We start from the raw sequence: 21,728 nt of genomic DNA, 5'->3' as shown, positions 1-21,728 counted from the left end.
ATCTTTGTGTGAAATCATTTGTTTTAATAATACAAGCCACCTCACATTATTTCTCAGGGTGGTATTCTGCAAAATCATATAAGTATTACTTGTATGCTATGACATAAATTTTACATAAATAAAGGCTTTCATATAAAAATATTTTTTACAGTATAAGGGCAATACTTAACTCCTCCTCAAAAATATTTGTCAGTGTTACCATTACAGTGAAGTCCTGGAGACATAGGGATTTCAGTTACTGGCTCTATATGGGCAATGCATGCACCATTGTCCCACTCATTTTTCAGTCCAGTCCTGACAGAACATCTGTCATTATCAAGACTGTACTGTAATTTCATAATTTGTTCAATCTTTGAATTTGTTTCCAATATTTAATATTACCGATGTGCATTCCAATATTGATAATAAAATTGGACTGAAGGTACTGAAATTATTTCAGTCTAAAAAATTGAATTTTTTATCAGATGGTGTGAACTTTATTACCTTAGGTTGTAATACGACTTTTTACACTGTAACTTATTCAGAACCTTTTTTATTTGGCCAAACAATGACTTGGGACCCAATAACTTATTCCATGAGTGATGTCAGCATAGTGCAGAACTTGCAGAATTGCTTGTTTTTGTAATTTTTCTACAGATTGAGCAATTTTGCACATCCATGGCAGCAGCTAAGATTTTTGGTTGAGGACCTCAGCTTCCTTTAAGATACTAAGTTTCTAGCCACCTTGGTTACAGAAAAGCTGGGAAACATGCCTGAATGTGTTCAAAATGCAGTGTCAAGCAACAGACACTATGATTTATTCTTAAAAAAAAAAAAAATAATGAGTTGTGGAGACAGAATGATGACCTTTGAACACTTGTGGCTGCCAGTGCTGGCATGTAGGCGTTTTAACCTTTCTGCTGGCTTTCACATGCATGCCATTTCTACTGAGTTAGAGATCTGTGTGGTTTTGGCAACAAAAGCTTTTCCACTGTGTTTTGCTTCTCTTTTAGTCTGACTTAAGCTTGCTTGTGTTCTTTTATGATATACGCATATCCCTCTCCTACTCTTCTTAAAATCCCTTTTTGAAATATGTGTCGGAGTTCCCTTTTTTGATATTAGAAAAGATGGTTCTGTGATTAAGACCTGTGATGTTTATCTTAAGCGTGTAATCGTGATTTAAAAGAAATGCACCTCTAAATACTGCAGAGAGGAGGTCTAAAATCTTCATCATTAGAAGATGTCTAAAATTTTCATCATTAACAGAACTCTGTTAGGGTGAGAGCTGGCAGAGTTGTTCCACTCCAAGCAGCTTAAAAACACTGGTTTCATGTTACAAACTTCCATGGGACTCTTTGTCACTATTAATGTTTGCACTTGTCAAATAGAATAAAACAGAATAGGAGAGGAGGCTGTAAACACCTAAAAAACTAGGTCAATGGGCCAGCAGGTTATTTGGCCAGACAGGAACGAGTGGCTTCATTGAATCACACTATAATTGTTTTTCTCCTGTTGGCAGATTGTTCTGCTATGCTTTAACTTTCTATGTTAATGTTTGCATCTGTATTTTAACCACTTGAGAACCTCTTTTAGGTGCAGAAGGCACTCTAACTTTTCAAATCAAATAAGTGGTAATTCTGGTGTTTTCCATAAATGTCGTCAATGAATTTGCAAGTAGCAAAACCTTAGTTTGTAGATTCCATCTTCCTTTTTAGACTTCAAATATACTTTAAAATAACATTTTTCAGAACTGAAAGAAGTACGTATTATGGTGAATTTGTTTTATTTTAAGAACAGTAAGCAAGGCAGATAGAAACAGGGATGAGGGAAAAAGCCTGATTTCATGTAGCTTGAAAATGTGGAAAGCGGCATGGTTCAAGGGAAGTAACTGTAAATGAAAAGTAATGGTATAAAGAGACTGAAAGTAGGCAATCACTTATGTCGGTGCTGAGTTCTTGTTTAGAAGTGCAGTTGTGAAGCAAGTTTGTGATACATTCTGGGAATTGATTTTGAAGTAGGTTTTGAAACGGAGAGTTAATGGCTGTGTTTGAGGGAGAAGCAATGGGCAACTGGGCAACTTTGCTAGTTGTCAACAGCAGCAGCATTCTGCACATGCTGGAGTCCTGAGAATAACAATTTTGGAGATTTGGAGAGCAGAAGATGTAGCAGAGCCAGAAGAGACCTTAATAAGAACTTCAGTGAAAAGATATTTAAACAATGGGGTATAAATACACTTTGAATGTAATAAGTGGATATGAAGATGTAGATGATAGGAATGATACCAAATTGAAATGGTGTTTTCACTTGGTGATACCAAAGTGAAAAGGACATCAAGGCTAAAGATAGGCCAAAAATGATATCTTAAAGCCAAGGTAAAACTGTGTCAGAATATCCGCTTATCAAGAACTTTTAAGCAGTGTCAATTCAGATAGTAAAATACTTGAGCTATTTTTGATAAGGATAATACTGTATTTAGAAATTACTCTCATTAAAACAAATTCTTATCTTTATTAAAAAATGAAGAAGTAGATAATTTTTAAACTCATGGATTTTAAAGCTCTCCATTGTTATTTTTTGACAGTTCGGAATTTATTTTCTGCGGAAGAGGATACCTCTTAACTCCACATTGTTCTTCACAAGAACCAGGTTTTGTCCCTAAACCTCATACTTCAACAAGTCCCAAAGCGTAAAAGGTAAAACTGTGTTCTTATAATTGGTAAGATTCCCATGGCATTCAGTTATCAGCACTGACAGGCTGAGTAGCAGTGTTAAGTAGTGTATTTTGCTCTCCAGAACATGACTGAATTTGGATCTTAGAAAGTAGACATAGTCCTTTATTTACCTAGTGTTTATTTTCAACTTGACTGGTTTTGGTGGCATTATCTCTGCAGTCTTATCCTTGGCATGTATAAGCACTGAGAGTGTTCAGTGTCTTGCAAATTTGGATGCAAAGACAGAAGGTTCAGACCTTGAAAGATGAGAAACCAGTGTATTACAGGTACATTTCCTGTACTTTTCAGTACTTTAAACTATTTGTCTTGGATACCAGGTCTAGGTTGCCTGTTCTAACATAGGATTTATATATTGTAATGAATGATTTTGTTGAATTCTGGGAATTGAGTGTTCTGTTAAAGTGAAAAATACTGACTTTTAAATTCTGTTTCTGCATAATGAGTATGTCAGTTATGTCACAAGTAAAAGTTTTTTGTATTTAGCTGTACAAGTGCTTTTCTTTTGCAGATTAGGGAAAGTGTATGATTTGTCTTACACAATTTGATAGTGCTCCCGATGCCTATAATTTTAGATACCATTTTTGTATAAAAATTAACACAAGTGTAATTAGTGGATAGCTATATTACTGCTTACCATGTAAGTTAAATGAAAACAAGTTTATAGCTTTTGTCTTGATTGCAAACTTAGTTCTGTGCCAGTTATGATAGTCAGCTTTTACTGCTGAGCAATCTATCTCTTGCTGCACAGTTTTGACAAAAATTCAAACAGATTACTTCCTCATAATTTATTTTTCTTGTGCCATTTATGGCTGGTTTTCAAATGGCTCAACTCTGTTATTTGGCCAACTAATTTGAGGAATTTAACTTGTCAGTATGGCCAATGCAGTTGTTATTTTGAAGAACTTGAGGGAAGAAGTGGTTTACTGCCCATATGTCTTCATAGCACTAGATTTTGGAGGGTGAAGGCAAGGCAAAGGTGTTCTATGCTAATTGAAGAAGTTGGGCATTTGGGCAGAAACACCTTGTCATGTGCCTTGAAAGAGATTCTGCTGCAGCACAGCTCTCCCATTTACTTTCCTGCTGCACTCAAGTTATGAAACTTTGTGGTGAAAATGCTATTCTTGTGAAATAAACACACACAGTATGTGGCTGTTGTAGATGCAGAGATAGTTTAGTTGAATCACAAGCATTCTTCCTGAGTTCCCTCATCAGGCATTTGCTGCTGTATTTCTTGTGGTATTGACACTGCAAGTTCCACTGATTTTAATACTCTCAGAAACAAATAAATCTTTTTCAGAAAATATTGAGTCACTAAATGGACTAATATCATCTTCTTTGAAATAAATAGCCTTTTTAGTATTAAGTTTGTAGCCTACTAAAAATTCCAGAAGGTTGGCAAGTTCAGTTCATGTAAAACTTCCTGCATGCAGTTGTTCCCTAATCACTGCCACTGTTACAATCTTGCTGGTCCATTTGACCAGCTTCTGAAAACTGACTTTTCATATGAAAGAAACAGGTTTAATTCTATTGTTTTATGTTTGAATTTAGCCTTTTCATAACCTGTGTTATATTCCTTCTCTCACTATTAATATTTCATTCACATTCTTAACTCAAAGTCAAATGCTCATCTGGAAAACCAAAAACTTCCTGTCATGAGTGACTGCTTTAAGAAACGATCAGATTAAATTTCTCACAGTACAGAGATCATATTCTGATTGGTATCTTCTTGTTATCTTTTCACATGTCTGTGATAAAAATGTGCTCAAGAAAAAGTACAGTAAGAATAGATTATAGTTGTGCTATAATCTATCATATAGCCCAAGTTGTAAAGCTTTCTGTTTGCACTGTTTCTAAATAGAATGTACTGCTAAGTGTATTTAACATCTGTTCAGCCTTCAAACTTATGAGGGTTCTTTAGGAAAAAGTTAAAATTAAAATTAAGAGCTGTATTGAATTCAGAGTCATAAAAAGGTTTGTACTGATTTAGTACAGACTTATTTACTGTAGCCTTTGATAATGTTCTCTTGAACTCTGTCATGTAAAATGAGATGTTAAGGGCCAGGTTATGCTGGAAATGGAGACTGCTTTAGAGAAGGTAGGAGGGCAGAGCAGAAGGTTGGAAGAGAGGGAGGATTAGGAGCAAATGAAAATGTCAGTATGCTCTAACAAAGAACTCATTTTTTTCCCTCAGTCACATTTTGATATTTTTTCTTCTCTTACAGGCAGGCGTACAAATGTCTACCACAAGACTAAAGTGTGATATGTTAAGTTTTTTACCATAAGCACCCATAAAATGAGCTCCATTGCAGACAGGTATGTTAACAGATAAGGGAGAATTTTGGGAGAATTACTGTTCAGTTCTTTCTTTAATAGTATTTTTTGTACTGTTAATATATTTAGATGTTACCTTACACAAAAATTAAAGAGTGAGGTTTTGGTTATTTTTGACAAAGTTAATTTGGTAGTTATTAGATGTGTCATTTTGTAGTCAATGGAAATAGTGATTTTAATTGCTTGAGGTTAATCTTAAAATGCATTAGTTGTTTTCAGCCATGGAACAACATCTGTGCAAGTTGAGCTGATTTTGAAGGTTTACTTGAACTTTTAATTTTTTGAGTACTTCAGTTTTTGATTAAGAAAAGCCAATGCATTTAAATGATTAGTGTTAGTGTAGATAGTAAAGTGACCTGTTAACCTATTTCAAGGGAAAAGTAATAGCTGAGGTATGTTTTCTTCTTGATTCTATGAGTTGCGCTCTCTTAGCAGCTTAGGTGAACATCTGTACTTAATATCCTGTGGTATATTACCATGGTAATGGTATATTACCATTTTTGAGACTTCAGGAAATTAAACTTGTATCTAATTTATGTCAAGTTAAACACAATTTAAAAAAAGAATAAAAGCAGAAGGTAAAATTTACATGCTTGTCTAACTTGTCAATACTTCTAGTGAAATTGTGTGGCATCTCACTGAAACTTCAGCCTTTTAAATATATGAATTGCTTCTAAAAGCTTGATGTTAATGTAGTAGCATACAAAATACTAACTTCATAACATCACTAGTTATCATAATGTACAGTACAATTGTCTATACAGTACAATTGGTTGATAAATCAAGAGAGGTGAGGTAAGCATTTTAGAAAGATTACTTGGCTTAAAGGAAGTAAATATGAGGATAAGAAATTCCAGGATAGACACACAGAGGTCAGTATGGACAGCACTAAATAGGCTGAAAGCAGGGAGAAGTTAGAGAAATAATATGTCAAAGTCCATTATACAGCAGTTTTGGAAAACAGAAAAACAGTTTTGACTTGACTTTCAACACAAAGGAAGTGAAACAAAGGAATTGTATGAAGGATACTGAGGCATCTTCAAAGGGAAACACATTCTTATTTTGGTATTTTTAACACCTCTTTAGCAGTAGATGGACAGTTGTCAAGCTAAGAAAATGATGTGATACTTATTGAGGAAGCAAATATAAATAATTGCTGTATAACATTGAAGTAATTATGTATTTATAAAATTACATATGTGGATGAAGTATAGCATATTCCTTAGCTCTTGCCCACTAATAGTATTTCAGAATTTAAGAAAAATACATTTTCAGTAACTGGAATAGAAATTGCCAGTAAGTAAAAATAAATTCCATTTGTCCTCTCCCATGTTTTCAAAAGGGTAAGGTAATGCAAGTAATCCAAGAAGACAGAAAACCAAATTTAAGCATTGTTCAATTAAGTGATTGTATAGGGCTGTAAGTTTTGAGAAACAGTCCAAGAATCCTTTGAGTTGTGTCAGAAACAGAAGTTTATTTTTTCTTCAGTAAAGTGCAAGCAGAACATAGAAGACTTAGCTTCAGGTTACTGATGATAGTCCTTGTGAGACATCACAGTAAAACAGTTGCTTTCTTGGTGTAATGGAGATGATGATGGTGAACAGTCAGATCTTTCCCCTTCCTCCTTCTTTGTGATTGGACTTCAAAGGAGAGGAATTTCCACTCCAACATTTATTTCTTTTTGTTTCTTTCAGAAATGACGGAAGCATTTTTGATGGGCTGGTGGAAGAAGATGACAAAGATAAAGCAAAAAGGTAAATTTCAAAGTTGCTTGAAGCTAAGAAATGTCCTATACTTGTACACTTTAACTTATTACTGTGATTTCTAAACAATAAAAAGGTTACTCTTACAAATAAATGTGTTACTCAACAGCATTTCTTCTACTGCGGTTTTTCAGATATATTGTATATTTATAATTGTGGTTCAGTTACCTGTGTTTTAAAAAGGGTTTTTGTAAAAGGACTTTATTCCAAAGGCTTTGCTGCACTGTTCCTTGAGGAGGAAGCCATTCTTCAAAAATACTGTCTGAGATAGAGAGTAGGTGTTTTTGTGACAGTTATCACAGCAGAAATTCTTAAGGAGCTGTTTGCTTCAGGAACTTGGCAGTAGTATGCAGCTTATAAGAAAGTCTCATAGCTTTTATCAAACATTTTCTAATTTGCTTTTCAGGGTGTCTAGAAACAAGTCCGAAAAGAAACGTCGAGATCAGTTTAATGTACTTATCAAAGAGTTGGGTTCCATGCTTCCAGGTAATGCTCGGAAGATGGATAAATCCACTGTGCTGCAGAAGAGCATTGACTTTTTACGGAAGCACAAAGGTAACAACAGATGTTATTTATAAATTCTTAATTTTTCTAAGTAATACTCAATTATTACATAAAATATTTACAGATTTGCAGCTTCTTTAAGGAATTTGTCAAAAAGATGTGAAGTGCTTCTGGAGAAGGATATTTTAAAGATCATCTAAGTTGCAGGAGTATACCTGTATTTCTGCTAATAATAAAAGCCAGTTCTATTTGTTCTGTCCCGGAGTTGTCAAATCTGTTTCACAAAGAGAAGATTTGTTTTTGAAATAACCTCAAAGTTTTTTGTTCTGGACAGATGTTGGTGCAAGTTGCTTCATAGGAAAACTGCTGATTAATTTCAGTGAGAATACTTGCTGGAAATACTTATTTGGTTATTTAGATAAGCCTGTATTGAATAGTTGATTAGTCTCTCTGGGTTCTACATGAAGCAAGATAAATCACTGAAAAGCTAGTCCAAGAGAAGTTAGTTCTCCTTGTCATGTCAAATGCCTACACAACTGGCTGCTTAAACAAAGGTGATAAGGCAATAGGGCATTGTGGTTTCCAGCAGTGTTTCTGGGTTGGTTGCTTGACAAGAAAAAGTGAAATACAAGGGCATAGAGACCAGGAATATGGGCATTTTGGCATTTTTTTTCCTTTTTAGCTGGGAAAAAATGACAGGAAAATCTATAAATACTTTTAGCTAAACTTTTAAAATGTACACATGGATGGATAAGCCACTGAGTGTATTTGTGCGTGCATATGTTGTTCTTCAAAGGTCATGTGAAATGTCAAAATGATCAATATCCTTGAACATCCTTGCTATGCTTTGTTCCTCTGGCTGTTTGCATCAGCTGATAGTGGGATGTACCCAGATACGCTGTACTGAAGTTTGTTATAGGTTGTTATTGCTGTCATGAAAAAATTCTTTCACCAAGTGTATGCTTTTTTATGGCTGTTAGATATTATATATATATATATAAAAAAAACCCTGTTCCTGCTCCTACACTTGTTCTTAATATGGCACCTTGTGGTTCACACTGCCAAAAATAAGATGAAAGCTGAAGAAAATGGACTCTCTTGCTAATGAAATAATTTCCTTGGGTAATTTTTTGGAATACATACTAACTAGAAACCAGTAGGATCAAAAGAAGTAACTATAAGGTTATAAAATAAATGAAACTATTAAGTGAATGAATAGTTGTGAAATTATCAACAGTATGTGTGTCAATCAATTTAAGGTATGAAAAATGTTTTTTCATGCCCTAGCACGTCTCTTCCATTAGTGTTATGTTACCATTAACACCAAATGTGTATTGAATATTGCTATTTAAATTGTAAACATAACTGAAATGAAAAAGGAGGGGGGTATAATTCATATGAGAATTCATAGGTTTGGGGCTTTTCCTTCTATTTAAATATTGATTATTCTGTTTAGATTTTCTGAGATACATGTGTCTCATAACAAAAAGAGAAGCAGTATGAAGGCCCCTCTTCTGTACAATTCAGTTCTTTAGGTTCTAAGGCCTTTGTGAAAATCGGTTCAGTTTCAAAATTATTTTATCTTGGTGATTCCTGAAACAAAACATAGAATGCTGAACAAATGTGTGTCAGCCAGCCAGCAGCACCATATTATTTTTTTCTTTAAAGTGCTGTCTGAGATTTGATTTTTTAATAAAGGGGCACAAGCAGCTCTGGAGATGGTTGCCTTTTAAGGCATGGCACTTCTGTCCTTCACTTGGTGTGACAGAATGCATCTCTGTGTGATTGCACATATCATATTAAGTTCCCTAAAGCTCTAGCTGCCAGTCCTTACTAGCATTGCTGTGCAGTGTTTTACATTAAAATGTTTTTGGACAAAATGTTGGCAAAGTTCAGAAGACTATTTTATCTTCTGAAGTGCTTGGATATATTACAATAAATCTAAATGACCTACCAATAAATGGATTGTTCAGAACTAAGTAACTGCTATTTGGTTGAAATCCTACTGTGTTCAGTCACCAGGATTTAACTGCATTGCTTCTGTTTCTTTCTGGACTATCTCCACATTATCCAAGCCAGGTACTATCTGAATTGGTTGTTGGCCAGTGTGGATTCTGTTTCTCACTGGAAAAATACAGGAGGGTAAACGCACTAAAATTGTATCACTGGGAACTTCTCTTTGACTGATACTGCCTGTCATCTTTCTTTGAATTTGGAAACAATAAATTATTTTAAAATTATTAAATACTGAGGAATTTAGCTGCTGGTAGGATAATTGCAGGTAGTAGACTGATACTCCTACAACCCACAGAGAAATGGTACTGATCTTGGCTTGGCTAGTAGTTTCTTTTGAGAATTCTCAGTGCTGGTGTAGAGTTACTTCAGATACAGACCTTGAAGACTGAAGTTTAATGTGCAAGTTTGGTTATGCTCTTTCTGTTATCTAGCTCAGGAATGTAACCTTACTGTCATTTTTCTGTGAGTGCAACCTTCTGAATTTCTAGGCATTTCTCTGAAGGTACTAAGTGAAACAGGTTCTTTCTATTGCTTTGGCTCTGTTTGCCTGTATCATACTTGCCCTACTGATGGAAAATGTAAAACAGCACCTATACTTCTGGTGTTTCAGAATGGTTTCTTAAAGGCATGAACTTCAGCTTTTATTTAGCATAAATCCATTCTAGTGCAAAAGACAGTCTTTTTAATTCTGAAGTAGGATGGTTATAAGGGCCAGAATGAGCCAATGAATCAGACTTTTCCAGTTTAAAGTGAAGATTATCTGTGTTCTGAGGAATGAATGCACTAAGTTCCTGGAATTCTGCCTCCACTTTGGTGGCAGAGCTTTTCATTTCTGTGTGCTTTGACTTGCCCTTCAGTGTTCAGTATCTTTGTGCTGACTGGAAAGCTACATTTGAGGTTATACTTAGGTTTTCTTTATCCTGCAGCCCACTCTTTCTGCTTTAGTAAATACTGCATTTCAAAACAGATTGGAAGTGCCTGATTAATTTACATGTTTTGTGAGCTCTGATAATTGGAAAGTCTTATTTGTTGTTTTTTTCACCTCTTCTTGCAGCTTTCCACTTTTGCCAGTTTCTTGCATGACGTTGCTGTTGTTTGCTGTTCTTTTAGTTAAGTCTAAAGCTCTTTTGTAACGTTTTCCCCCTTCAGTGTGGTAAACAAAATTACAAACTGCTCCAGCCCTTTGCATATTTTAACTCAATTCCAGGTTTTCTGGCTCTTTAAACCATCTGAACTAAAACTCTAGCTTATGATCTTTGTACAGATTTGTCTTTTAAAAATAAAAAAACTTAAAGAATTGGTTTGGTTCTTTTGATTTGTCTAAATACTTCATTACTTGTCCAGCACTTCTGTGATGTTCTTGTTATTCATCAAAACTGTAGTGCTGTGAGGTCTTGCTTTTTGTTGTTTCAGTTATCAGTTGATAAGGAGGCATCACTTTCAGAACCCAGGGTCAGGCTATGCTTAGCAGCTGTTGATTCTCTCACCTGTATATGGAAGTTAATCTACGTACTTCTCAACTCCTTCAGGAATCTCTGCTTACGATTCATCTATGTCCAAATTTATCTGTATGTTTGTAACAGGCAGGAATTCTAGAGTAGAGTCTGTAATAAGCACTTAACAATCTTTGAAAAACTACTCTTTTTAAAGTGTAACCAGAAAAGAGCAGGAAGTAGAGAAAAGACAATGACAATTTTTGTGCAAGGGCTAGAATGACAAGGATTTGCTAAGATACTTGAGCATTAGCCATTTAAATTACATAAACAGATCAGGAATTTTGGCTTTCTAAACCTTTGTAAACAACACTCTTAATATAACATTTGATTATAATCTCAGAGGAAAAAGTAGTATATTTTTTCATTATCAAAGTCCATTACTTCAGTATTACTTGGAGCCTGGCAAGACTGTAGCACAAACTGGTTGAAGGAAAGAGAAAATAAATTTAATAATGCCATGGGAGAAGACATTTATTTTCGTTTTAGGGAGCAATATCTGTATGTAATGAATAAACAACAGAGGAGGCTGCAGAACTTTCTGCTGTTTCTTAACTGTGTATATGTAGTTTGAGAAAAAAATGGCTTTTGGAAGTATTAATCCTTATACTGGGTATGTGTTTGATTGTAGAAATTACTGCACAATCAGATGCCAGTGAAATTCGACAGGACTGGAAACCGACATTCCTTAGTAATGAAGAGTTCACACAGTTAATGTTAGAGGTATATTATTTCTGTTTTTCTGTGAGTAGAATAATTCCTCACTAGGAGTAATTCCATTAAGAAATTTTTCAGTTTGATGACATACCTTTTTATTCTCATATTTGGGTTGTAACTGTATGTTTTCATGAAGATAAACCATCAAAATTCCTATCTAGTCAGAGTTTCAGAATTTTTTTTCAGAAGAGCAAATTTACTCTGAACTACATTTTCAGTTAAATAAACATAGTAACAGAGCAGGTCTGTAGATGAATGTGTTTACTGTCCTAGTGGATATTTTAAATTATCAACATAAGGAAGGTACTAGAGAGAGAATTGATATACATAAGTTAAAATCCTAATTACTAAAAAGATATAACATATCCATGTAATTTGTGAGCAATAAGTGTTTGATTTCTTTACTTGCCATACTTTCCCAAACTGGTGTGAGAGCATTACTTTGCTGAAGATTACATGAATAGTTGCAAAACTACAGAAAGAAGCTTTAAGTATAAGCTATTTTTTCATTATAAATGATCATAAGTCAATTTTGTCTTGTTAGTGAAACAATTTTTAATAATAATAGTTAAATGAAAAATACTACAAATTAACAAACACTTAATTTTCATTCCATAGTTAAAACTTTGCTTTGATGCACAGATACAAAAAACGTTCTGGGTTTTGGTATTGAAAAAAAAATTAAAAAAAAAAATCCTCTGATAAGAGAGGTTTTTTTCTAAGAGCTTTAAAATTTCCTGTTTCAAAATACCATTCTGTCATGTTTTTGTTGGTAGTTTTCAACTGAAACGTTGTGTTGTATTCAGAGGAAAGAAATTTGAGTTCTGTAGAAGATAAGGCAGCCAGAATGGTATCTCACATGTTTCAAGTCTCAATAAAATCTCACTACAAGCTTCTTTCTTTGAGATTGGGAATACTGAGATTTTTGAAATACTAAAATTCATTGGTTTTGCTGACTATTTTAGTTGTTCTTATCATGGTTTTCCCACATATTTTTGCTTTTGTTTCTAGCTCATTTTTATGAGCTTTCTGATGTCTGAAATGATGATGGAATTAAAAATAACAGGCAGGCAGAGTGGGAGTTGGGGAAAACAGTGGCTGTCTATATATGTACTTGCTTCTGAAACCACAGATTATTTAACAACAGAACAGTATGGAAATGGTAATGCTTTTAGTGTAAAAATAAGATTAAGGATTTTTAGTAGGGAAAGACATTGCCATTTCTGTAATAAACTAAAGTAAAATTGGTCTGTATTATTTTCTGTATTGTATATGGCTTAAAATTTTTGGTATGCGGTTTCTTTTTTATTTAACTGCCCATTATGTTTAATTTCAGGCTCTTGATGGTTTTTTTTTAGCAATTATGACAGATGGAAATATAATATATGTGTCTGAAAGTATAACTCCCTTACTTGAACATTTGCCAGTAAGTAATAAATTGCTTTCAGTAACATATCAGTTTGTCTGTGGTTGATTGGTGTTCTGATATAAGTACTAATTAATTGTTGACCTTATTGGCATTGTAGAACAGATGTATGCTTTGTTTTAATGTTTCTGTTTTTTCTTCAGCATAACTGCTTCCTCCTGGTCTGTCTTCTATATTAAACATTTCCTTTGGAAATGCCGAATGCAGTCAGCACTTTATTAGAAAGGATTATGAAGTGCCTAGCATCAGTTTCAGTGTAACTGAAGTAACACAGTTGATTTCAGGAGAGAGACCCTTGGGAGAACACAGCTTCTACATGAGTCAGAAGATTATGACAAAAGATTTAAATAATCGATTTTTTTTTTAACTGCTTTTTTTACTTCTTTCTTAGCAAAGCACACTGATAAATACATTGCTGCTGGTTCTGCTTTTTAAGTTCAGTATATACTTTTGGGTTTATCATATACACTTATCTTTAATCTGGGTGACATAGCTCACTGGTAGGTGCAACATTCTAGTTGTTAACGTTACCTTTGAATAGTGTTATTCTGAAGTGAGGCAAATTCATTAGCGTAAGCAATTGATGAGTTAAATTGAGTGCTTTTCTAGAAGAGAAGGACCCATTCTCTTTAAAGGCAAGTTGTCTTGCTGTAGTAAGAGACAGAATTATTTTAAGGTATGCATGATAACAGTCTGAGAATTTTAAAAATATGCAGGTAATTGTGATTTTTATTTTTTCTTTTAGTAGAATTTGCCAGGTTCTCATAGGCACATTTGTTTCTGGCTTTTAGGTGTGATTTATGAATTCTAAACATATATTTTATGATTCCTCTTTTCTGAATACTTTACCAAATGCATTTATGCATGTAGTAGTTATTCAGTTTTGCCGCATCCATCTCTGTTTTTCACAATTTTGTGTACATAGCTGTGGAACTGATTATAAAATACAGTAACTGCAATTCATCCTCACCCAGCAGCTCACTCACTCATCACCCCTCAGTGGGACGGGGGAGGCAACTGGAAGGGTAAAAGTGAGAAAAATCATGGGTTGAAATAAAGACAATTTAATAGGCAAAGCAAAAGCCATGTATGCAAACGAATCAAAGCAAGGAATTAATTTACCACTTCCCATGGGGCAGGCATATCAAAGTGAGTTTTTTTCTTGGAAAGTATTAATATGTATTCCAGCAGGTGGCTTTGTTGAGTATGTAGTGAACCATGAAATTGTTTTGCATTAAAATAGTAGGCTTTGTGACATTGTACAACTTTAATTAATGCTTACTAAATCTTTTTCTTTCAGTCTGATCTTGTGGATCAGAGTGTATTTAATTTTATCCCAGAGGGGGAACATTCAGAAATTTATAAAATATTGTCTTCTCATCTGCTGGAAAGTGATTCCTTGACACCGGAATACTTAAAATGTAAGTAGTTATTTTGGGCTAACCCCTGTAGGCAGCTCAACCCCATACAGCCACTCACTCACTCACTCCTCTCAGTTGGATGAGCAAAGAATCAGAAGATTAAAAGTGAGCAAACTTGTGGGTTGTGATAAAGGCAGGTGAAGTCAAAAGCTGTCTGCACAAGCAAAGCAAAATAAGGAATTTGTTTGCTCCGTCTGGTCGGTAGGCAGTTGTTCATCTGTCTCTAGGAAAGCAGGGCTATGTCATGTATGATAATTACTTGGGAAGACAAATGGCATAAACCCAGATGTCTCCCCCTTCTTCCTTTACCTAGCTTTTATTGCTGAGCACAGTGCCATACAGTATGGAATATCCCTTAGTTCAGCTCTCCCTGCTGTGTCCTTCCCAGATGCTGGTGCACCCCCAGCCTCCCCACCAGCAGGGCAGAGTGAGATAAAGAGAAGGCCTTTGCACTGTGGAAGTGCTGCTTGCTGAGCAGTAACAGACACATTCCTGTCCTAACAGCACTGTTCTAGTCAAAATCCAAAACAGAGCACTGTGTGAGCTGCTATGGAGAAAGTTAACCTTATTCCAGATAAAACCAGTACAGTACTTGTGTTAAAACTCTCTACTTGGAATTAAACAAGTTCTTCTACTGTTATTTAGGAAGTATACTTCAGCCCTGAAGAACAGAAGTGTTACTTTGTGTCACCCTTGCTCTTGAGTAGAATTTTCAACATTAGGTAGCCTTTCAGTCTACAAATTTTCTGTGTGTCAGAAATGTTCATTTTGTTTATAGAGCTTCTATTTAGACAGTTTTAGCAGTTGACAAGTATAAATGCATAGCAGCCTAATGGAGTTTGGGATCATGTGCTTCAGTGAACTTAAGTTCAGGGCATTTTCTTTAATACAGCTCTAGTTATCAGAGGTTTTCACGTCACTAATATTCAAGCCCTTTCTGCACAAAATCTAAAGGAGTTCTTTAGGTTAGTTACTGTCATGCTGGTTAAAAGCAGACACTATTGATGCCTTTTGATTTTACCCTTTATACTTTTCAAATCCTGTACTGTACTAGTGCGTAACTCTAAACTCCATATAAAGTGTTAGTTAACTGTTGGTCAGACAAAACAATCCCTCTGGGCCTAAGATTCAAGGACACCACGGTGTCAGGCCCCGAAAATTGTAAAGAAAAGTGAAATTGGGTGTACCTGTTTGAAGGCCTTCAGTAAATACTTTATTCTCTTAATCTTGTCTAGCCTCCATTCTAGGTAGCCACTCCAAGGCATCACTGTAGCCAGATGTAATCACTACACTTACAGTACCTCAATTGTATTCAGCTTAATTATTGCTGCTTTTCATTTCATGTTTCATGTGTGCTTCATCAGTCAAGCATATAGCCTATTACTTTGTTTATTTCTTTTTCTAGCAAAAAATCAGCTAGAATTCTGTTGCCATATGCTGCGAGGAACAATAGATCCAAAAGAGCAGCCCACATACGAATATGTAAAATTTATAGGAAATTTCAAGTGTTTGAATCATGGTAAGTAATTTCAGCAGTGTTGGAATCAAATATGTAGGCAGCTCCACAGCTAAACTGGCTTGGGGCCGTGGTGCAAAATGTAGGTGAACTAAAATCGGGCTTTCAAAAGAAGATCTTGAAACAATTTTATCACTTCTATATTGGTGTAATGGAAAAGAAGAAAAACTGCCTATCATGTATTACAGGTCTGTGTATTTGAATGCAAAATGTAGTAATTGTGCTTAATACTTTAAATTAAAGAAAATGGGTATTTTGTAAAACATTGTTTAAAGGAATGTGAGAGAAATTTAAGCAAATGCTTTAATGTAAAGAGTCTGAATTCAGTTCAGCATAAGCCATATTTAAGCAGGTGACTAACTTGAAGATTAGTGGTACTGAGTACCTGCAGTTCTCATTACAGAGGCAACTGGAAAATGTAGGTTATCTCCCCATTTCAGTTCTGTGCATTCACTTGGCAGGAATTACCACTCAGATGAGTGGGTGAGCCACATGGTTTTCTGCATTGTGTTCCTACTCCCGTCCATTGAAATTATTTTTATTAGCTATGTATAATATTCTTTCTCTGTACTGCATCTCTAATCTCTTTGGCCAGGCTGTGCTGTTTTCTTGAGAAGCCTGTTTATTTGTCCAAGTGGGTTCTGCAGTGTGATCAGTGATAGCTTCTGAGAAAGCTCACCCAAAAGTATTATGAAAACCAGTATGTTGTAAATAAATCTGTGGGGTTTTTTATCTGGTACCACTGTTTCTCTGACATAATGGGAAGAGGTTGAGTCTTAATGCAAATGCAGTTATGTAATATTATAGTAGAGACAAGAAACAGTCCTGAAAAGGCCAAATATCATGTTAGTCTTGGAATGAGGAGTTGGGAAACTGCAGACCTATTGGTTGCAATTCAATATTTGGAAATACTCTGCAACAAATAATTAAACTGTGTATGAGTTTCAGGAAGGTAGCAGGGAATTGAATGGCAGCCGCTGTGGATTTTTTAAGTAGAAGTAGCATCAAATCAGTTCAGCTTCATCTACTAAAAAGTAACACACTCTGCGGATAAGAGCATAAAGCACAAATGAATGATGGACTTTTAAAATATGTTTTTGTTATCATATTCTGTTCTCACAAATGTGTAAAGGAAGCACATGTTAATTGAAATTCCTGGAGGGTAGCTGCAGAAACTGATTGGAAAAGTTATCAGTGTTCACCATCAAAGTGCAATTTTAATTGACAACTTCTGGATTTGATCACTATTTTCATTAATGTTATGAACAATGGAACATAGTTTGCAGTTATGAAATAATCCACTAAAAACAAGAGAATAATTCATCCTGAAAATTAGAAAAGAAATTACTTTGTTCTAAAAACCCAGAAAAATTGAGAAAAAATACAAGTTACTACATTTAGGAATATCAAACTCTATGAGCAGGAATGGTTGCAGCCAGCTACATAGCAGTCCTTTAGGAAAAGGAGTTAATGTGGAATGTAAACTGAACAAGACTAAATCACCATGACCAGCCACCAAGCTGAGAATATGCAAAAGCCTTTCTAAAATACAGTCTAAATCACATGAAATAATCCCATTGCACACTTTGCACAAGACAAAATAAACTCTGAAGAACAAAGGACAAAAGCTAAGATAGAAATGAAAGAAACTGCTTCTTTTCTTTCTGATGGAAAGAGCAAGGAGCTGCAAGATGAAACTACATGAAGAAACTTCAGTAGGACTTCTAATCTAGAGCCGAATTTTGAAACCAGTTGGGCTTCCAAAAGCCTCACAGTGTTTTGAAATCACCATCTCTAGACCTCAATAAATATAAACTAAATTGGTAACTGCTGGAAATAAGGTTTATCTGTTTCGAGGTCTAGTCCATCCTTTGTCTCCTTTTGATTTCATCTCTATGATTCAATAAGTGGAATTTCTTCTCAGCTGAGTATCCTGATTCTTTCACTTCCATAATTGTGCCTTTACTTGCTATGTCGTCAGCATGTGTTGCTTAAATGTGATGGAAAGTCTAGAAAATAAATACTTACTGCAGAGTTCAAAAGAAAAAATTAGCCAAACCTGATACAAAAGATAAAATATGAAAATATTTTTGAAGAAAGTGTACTCTGGTCATTTTTACCAGTTAGCAAGGATTAGAACTGTTACTAGTTCCTTAAAAATGCTTTATCAGTAATAATATAATATTAACAGTAGTTTTAGTTCTTTGAGAAAGTTACTTGATGGTTGTGTTCCCATTACCACTATGTAACTACTTCTGCTACTGTGGTACTACTCCTGTATAAGTGTAGATATAGAACACTTTTTTTAATGCCTGTTAAGTTACAAGCAAACCACAGATAAGTATTGGGCCACTTATCTTCTGATATTGCTGCCATTTTCCTCCATACTTGTATTGTCATGTGTGTTGTCATCTCCTCTCTCTGCCCTCAGTTCCCAACTCAGCGCACAATGGTTTTGAAGGAACTATTCAGAGATCACACCGGCCTTCATATGAAGAGAAAGTTTGCTTTGTAGCCACAGTTAGATTAGCTACACCTCAATTTATCAAGGTATGTACAAATGAAATCACTTTTATATCATTCTTAAATGGACTCTGAATGGAAAAACTTCAGTGAGAATGCACACATTTAAAATACTAATGAAAACCGTAAGGAATTCTATTATATGAAATGGAAAGTGTCTGTTTCTTACTTCAAATAAACGAAGTTTTATGCAAAGTATCAAAGTTGTGGTGGACAGTAATTTTAAATAGTAACATAAAAGAGAAAAGTGCAAGAAATAAATTTCTAAGAAGTCCACAGGAATATAATTTAGCAAGATGAACTTTAACAATACAAAAGATTATGCTGAGATTACACTTTCACTGGAGAAATGATTGATTTTTGTTGAAACTTGGATGTGAATTTTTTGTTGCTGGTGGTCTTTCTGCAGTTTGACACAAGTAAATCTTGGAGGGCTTAATGAAAGCCCTTACATTACTTGTCAGTGATGAAGAGTTGGGTTTGAGGTAATAGAAATCTTTTGTTTCAATGTAGTTATTCAGAAACTCAGTGATTTAAACATAACATTTTGCTTAGCTGCTAATGTACAATGGGAAGGTGCCTTTCCATGTTTAGAATTGAATGCATGTAATACTTGTAGTTCAGTAAGTGTGTTTCTCTCCAAAACCTGTCAAAATAAATACTCAGGATAAGTGCAGTATAGTCTGTGATTGTGATTCTGATTCTATGTTTCATGCAAATATATGAATCAAGGTTCAGGACAGTCTGCTATGTAACGTTTGTTTCTGCAATTCAGCTGTAAAGTAATGCCATGAAATGTATGTGGCCCGATGTTAAACTGCTGTCTGTAGTACAAGAACTCTGAACATTTAAACATTCTGCCTCTTAAGTTTAAAGCACTGATGTCTTAAGCTGAAGACTGTTGGTGGTAGCTTCAAAAGGCACAGTTTATATACTTTGCACTTCAAAAGCATTGTAGGGAGCCTTTGGAGAAATCATATAAACTTCAGTTCTGTCAGGCTGAATAGGAATTTTGTCTCTCCAGACTGTATGCCAGAGAAAGTTTATTCTTTCTGAGGCTATGGAAATCTTTCATGTGACACTTCTTCCCATGCAGGTCTAAAAGTTATTCTTCCTGTTATGGCTGCAGTTGGTAGATATATGTGGGGTTTTTGCTTCATGAAATAATTGTGGAAAAAAAGACTAACCTAACATTTACAATTGCTCTTGTCTTTTAAAGTGTGACTGTTCATAGTAAAACTTCTATATTTCCTACTTCTGGAAGCTGAGGAACATCTATTTATGATCTTCAAGTGTCTCAGTCTCCTGTGGGCTAAAGCCTTACAGATTATACTCTGGCCAAAGTTTAATTCCTGTCCTTGAACCTCTGAGCCCTTAGGGCCCAAGGAAGTTTCCATGTTACAGAATGTTTCAGATCCTCCTGAGACTTTCAACTAATGCTGTTTATTTGGGAAATCTTTTAAAGGGGGCTTACATTAAAGACTTGATACCTTGTGTTATTACTGGGGCTAGCATTGACTAGACTTTAACAAATGGGTGTATGTCAGGAATTTTACAATGCCAGTAACTTCACTAACAAATGTGTGATGCAGCCAGTAAGGAGGTGTGTGTTTCAATACTTGCCTTATTTAAGGTAGCACATTCCTGCTCATCTATCACTTACACTCTTTCTTTCAGTTGGTATATGGTTTTTGGTATATGATTTTTTTTAATATTATTTTTTCTCAAATGTAATTTCTCAGGATATGCAATGCTTGTTGGCACCTTTAAAGTTCACGTTTTTATTTTATGCTTATGACTCTACCACTTCTGCAACAAAACATGTCACAAATTTTGCTTCCTAGTGAAGGCATTTGGTTGTACACATTCTTTAAAACATTTGTCTTGCATTTTGGCTAGTTGATGATTTTATCCTATCAAGAAGGCAGGATTAATCCAGCCAAAAGGATTTTACCAGAATACTTTTTGTTACAAATGAAAGTCCTTTCTTTTCTAGATGCCTTGTTGACAACTTCAACAAGACGCCTTGTTGAACAAGCTGGCTTCTGCCCAGGGGTATTTTACAGTGGAATATCTGCAAATCACTAATATAAATGCATTGAGTAATTGGATACTAACCTGCTGCCATTTCCTCTCTAACCATTATGTTTTTACTCTGGTTTTACTGCCTGCACTTCAGTGATTTTTACTTTTCGTTTTGACTTGTGCCAAAATATTTAGATCAGAAGAAGCAACAAATCAAAAGTATATCACAAGGATATACTCTTGCTCTGTCATTTTTCTTACTTTGAATGATGCTTTATTAAATGCTGTAATTTTAGAAAAGTAGATGATCTTTGGGTTCTAGGGGTAGTTTCAGGTTTGAAGCTTAAGTCTTGTTGACTGGAGCTCACATCAACAGTCGTAAATTTATGCCCAGAGTTGTTTAGTTCATTGCCTTCATCTAATTCATCCATCATTCCATCATTTTCTAAGTCATTGTCTTCAGATCTTACAGTGATGATTGTGAGGAAAAAACATTGCCTAGGTATGGTCACTTTTTCCTTTTATAAAAAGAAAACTTGGATCTATTTGAAAAACTGTAAAGTATGCAATTAAACTCATTGGATTATAACCTGAAAGAATGTAAAGTGGTCCCTCTGTTGGTCTTCTACTGTATTTTTCTGCAGGACTGCTTTAGTTACAGATGTTTGCAGGGCACCTGTGTGCTTGCCTGTCCACACTGGTTGTATTCTGCCAGTGTAGCAGCAGCTTCCACATTGCAGTCTTTAGGATTAGGAAACTCTTGTACCTGATCATCAATAGATTCCACTGTGTTCCTGGCACTGGGAACACCATTGCAAGCTCCTACAAATGACAAATGTGTGCAGGTATCAACAAAAGAATTATTTACTTATCTCGTAATTTTAATGTAATTTTCTGAGGGATGTATTTGTATCCATGTATTCTATCATCTATCTTCCTTCTTGTAAGGCAGTACTAGAGAAGTTTGCGCAAGGATTGGCTGGCTTGGGGTGCTTGGTGTTGAGACTGTCTCTGCATGAGACACAATACTCAGTGGGACATCCTTCCCTTTCTTGAAAGGGACAGTAGAAGTTGATTGAATAATGTTCTGAATACATTTGAGTGGAATACATTCAGAATTATGTGCAGAATACCTTTAGATTTTGTTGTAATGAAAGTACAGCCATTCTCTTACTTTTCATGAGTTCTAAACATAAGAATATTTGTAGTACATGTCTGTTCACTCAAAGGGATTTAGAATACTTTTGGTTCACTAAAGGGAAGAATCATATTCCTAAAGTCA

At 35.0% G+C, this 21,728-nt stretch overlaps 1 protein-coding gene across 16 annotated transcripts in view; it reads left to right on the top strand.

The window, feature by feature from the left end:
* CLOCK (clock circadian regulator) overlaps positions 1–21,728 on the top strand; it is a 64,221-nt gene that overhangs the window by 25,588 nt on the left and 16,905 nt on the right. For all 16 annotated transcript variants that reach the window (XM_021530448.4, XM_085577884.1, XM_085577876.1 and 13 more), the window contains 9 exons: positions 2,561–2,672; positions 4,934–5,024; positions 6,737–6,796; positions 7,212–7,360; positions 11,450–11,541; positions 12,872–12,961; positions 14,262–14,382; positions 15,788–15,901; positions 18,330–18,448. In XM_021530448.4, coding sequence (XP_021386123.1) covers positions 5,005–5,024; positions 6,737–6,796; positions 7,212–7,360; positions 11,450–11,541; positions 12,872–12,961; positions 14,262–14,382; positions 15,788–15,901; positions 18,330–18,448 — 765 coding nt within the window. In that variant the 5' untranslated portion in view covers positions 2,561–2,672; positions 4,934–5,004. The remainder of the gene's footprint in view (positions 1–2,560; positions 2,673–4,933; positions 5,025–6,736; positions 6,797–7,211; positions 7,361–11,449; positions 11,542–12,871; positions 12,962–14,261; positions 14,383–15,787; positions 15,902–18,329; positions 18,449–21,728) is intronic.

Source organism: Lonchura striata, chromosome 4, assembly GCF_050655825.1.
Source record: "Lonchura striata isolate lonStrDom1 chromosome 4, ASM5065582v1, whole genome shotgun sequence".
Lineage (NCBI taxonomy): Eukaryota > Metazoa > Chordata > Aves > Passeriformes > Estrildidae > Lonchura > Lonchura striata.
This window is presented reverse-complemented; position numbering and strand designations above follow the sequence as displayed.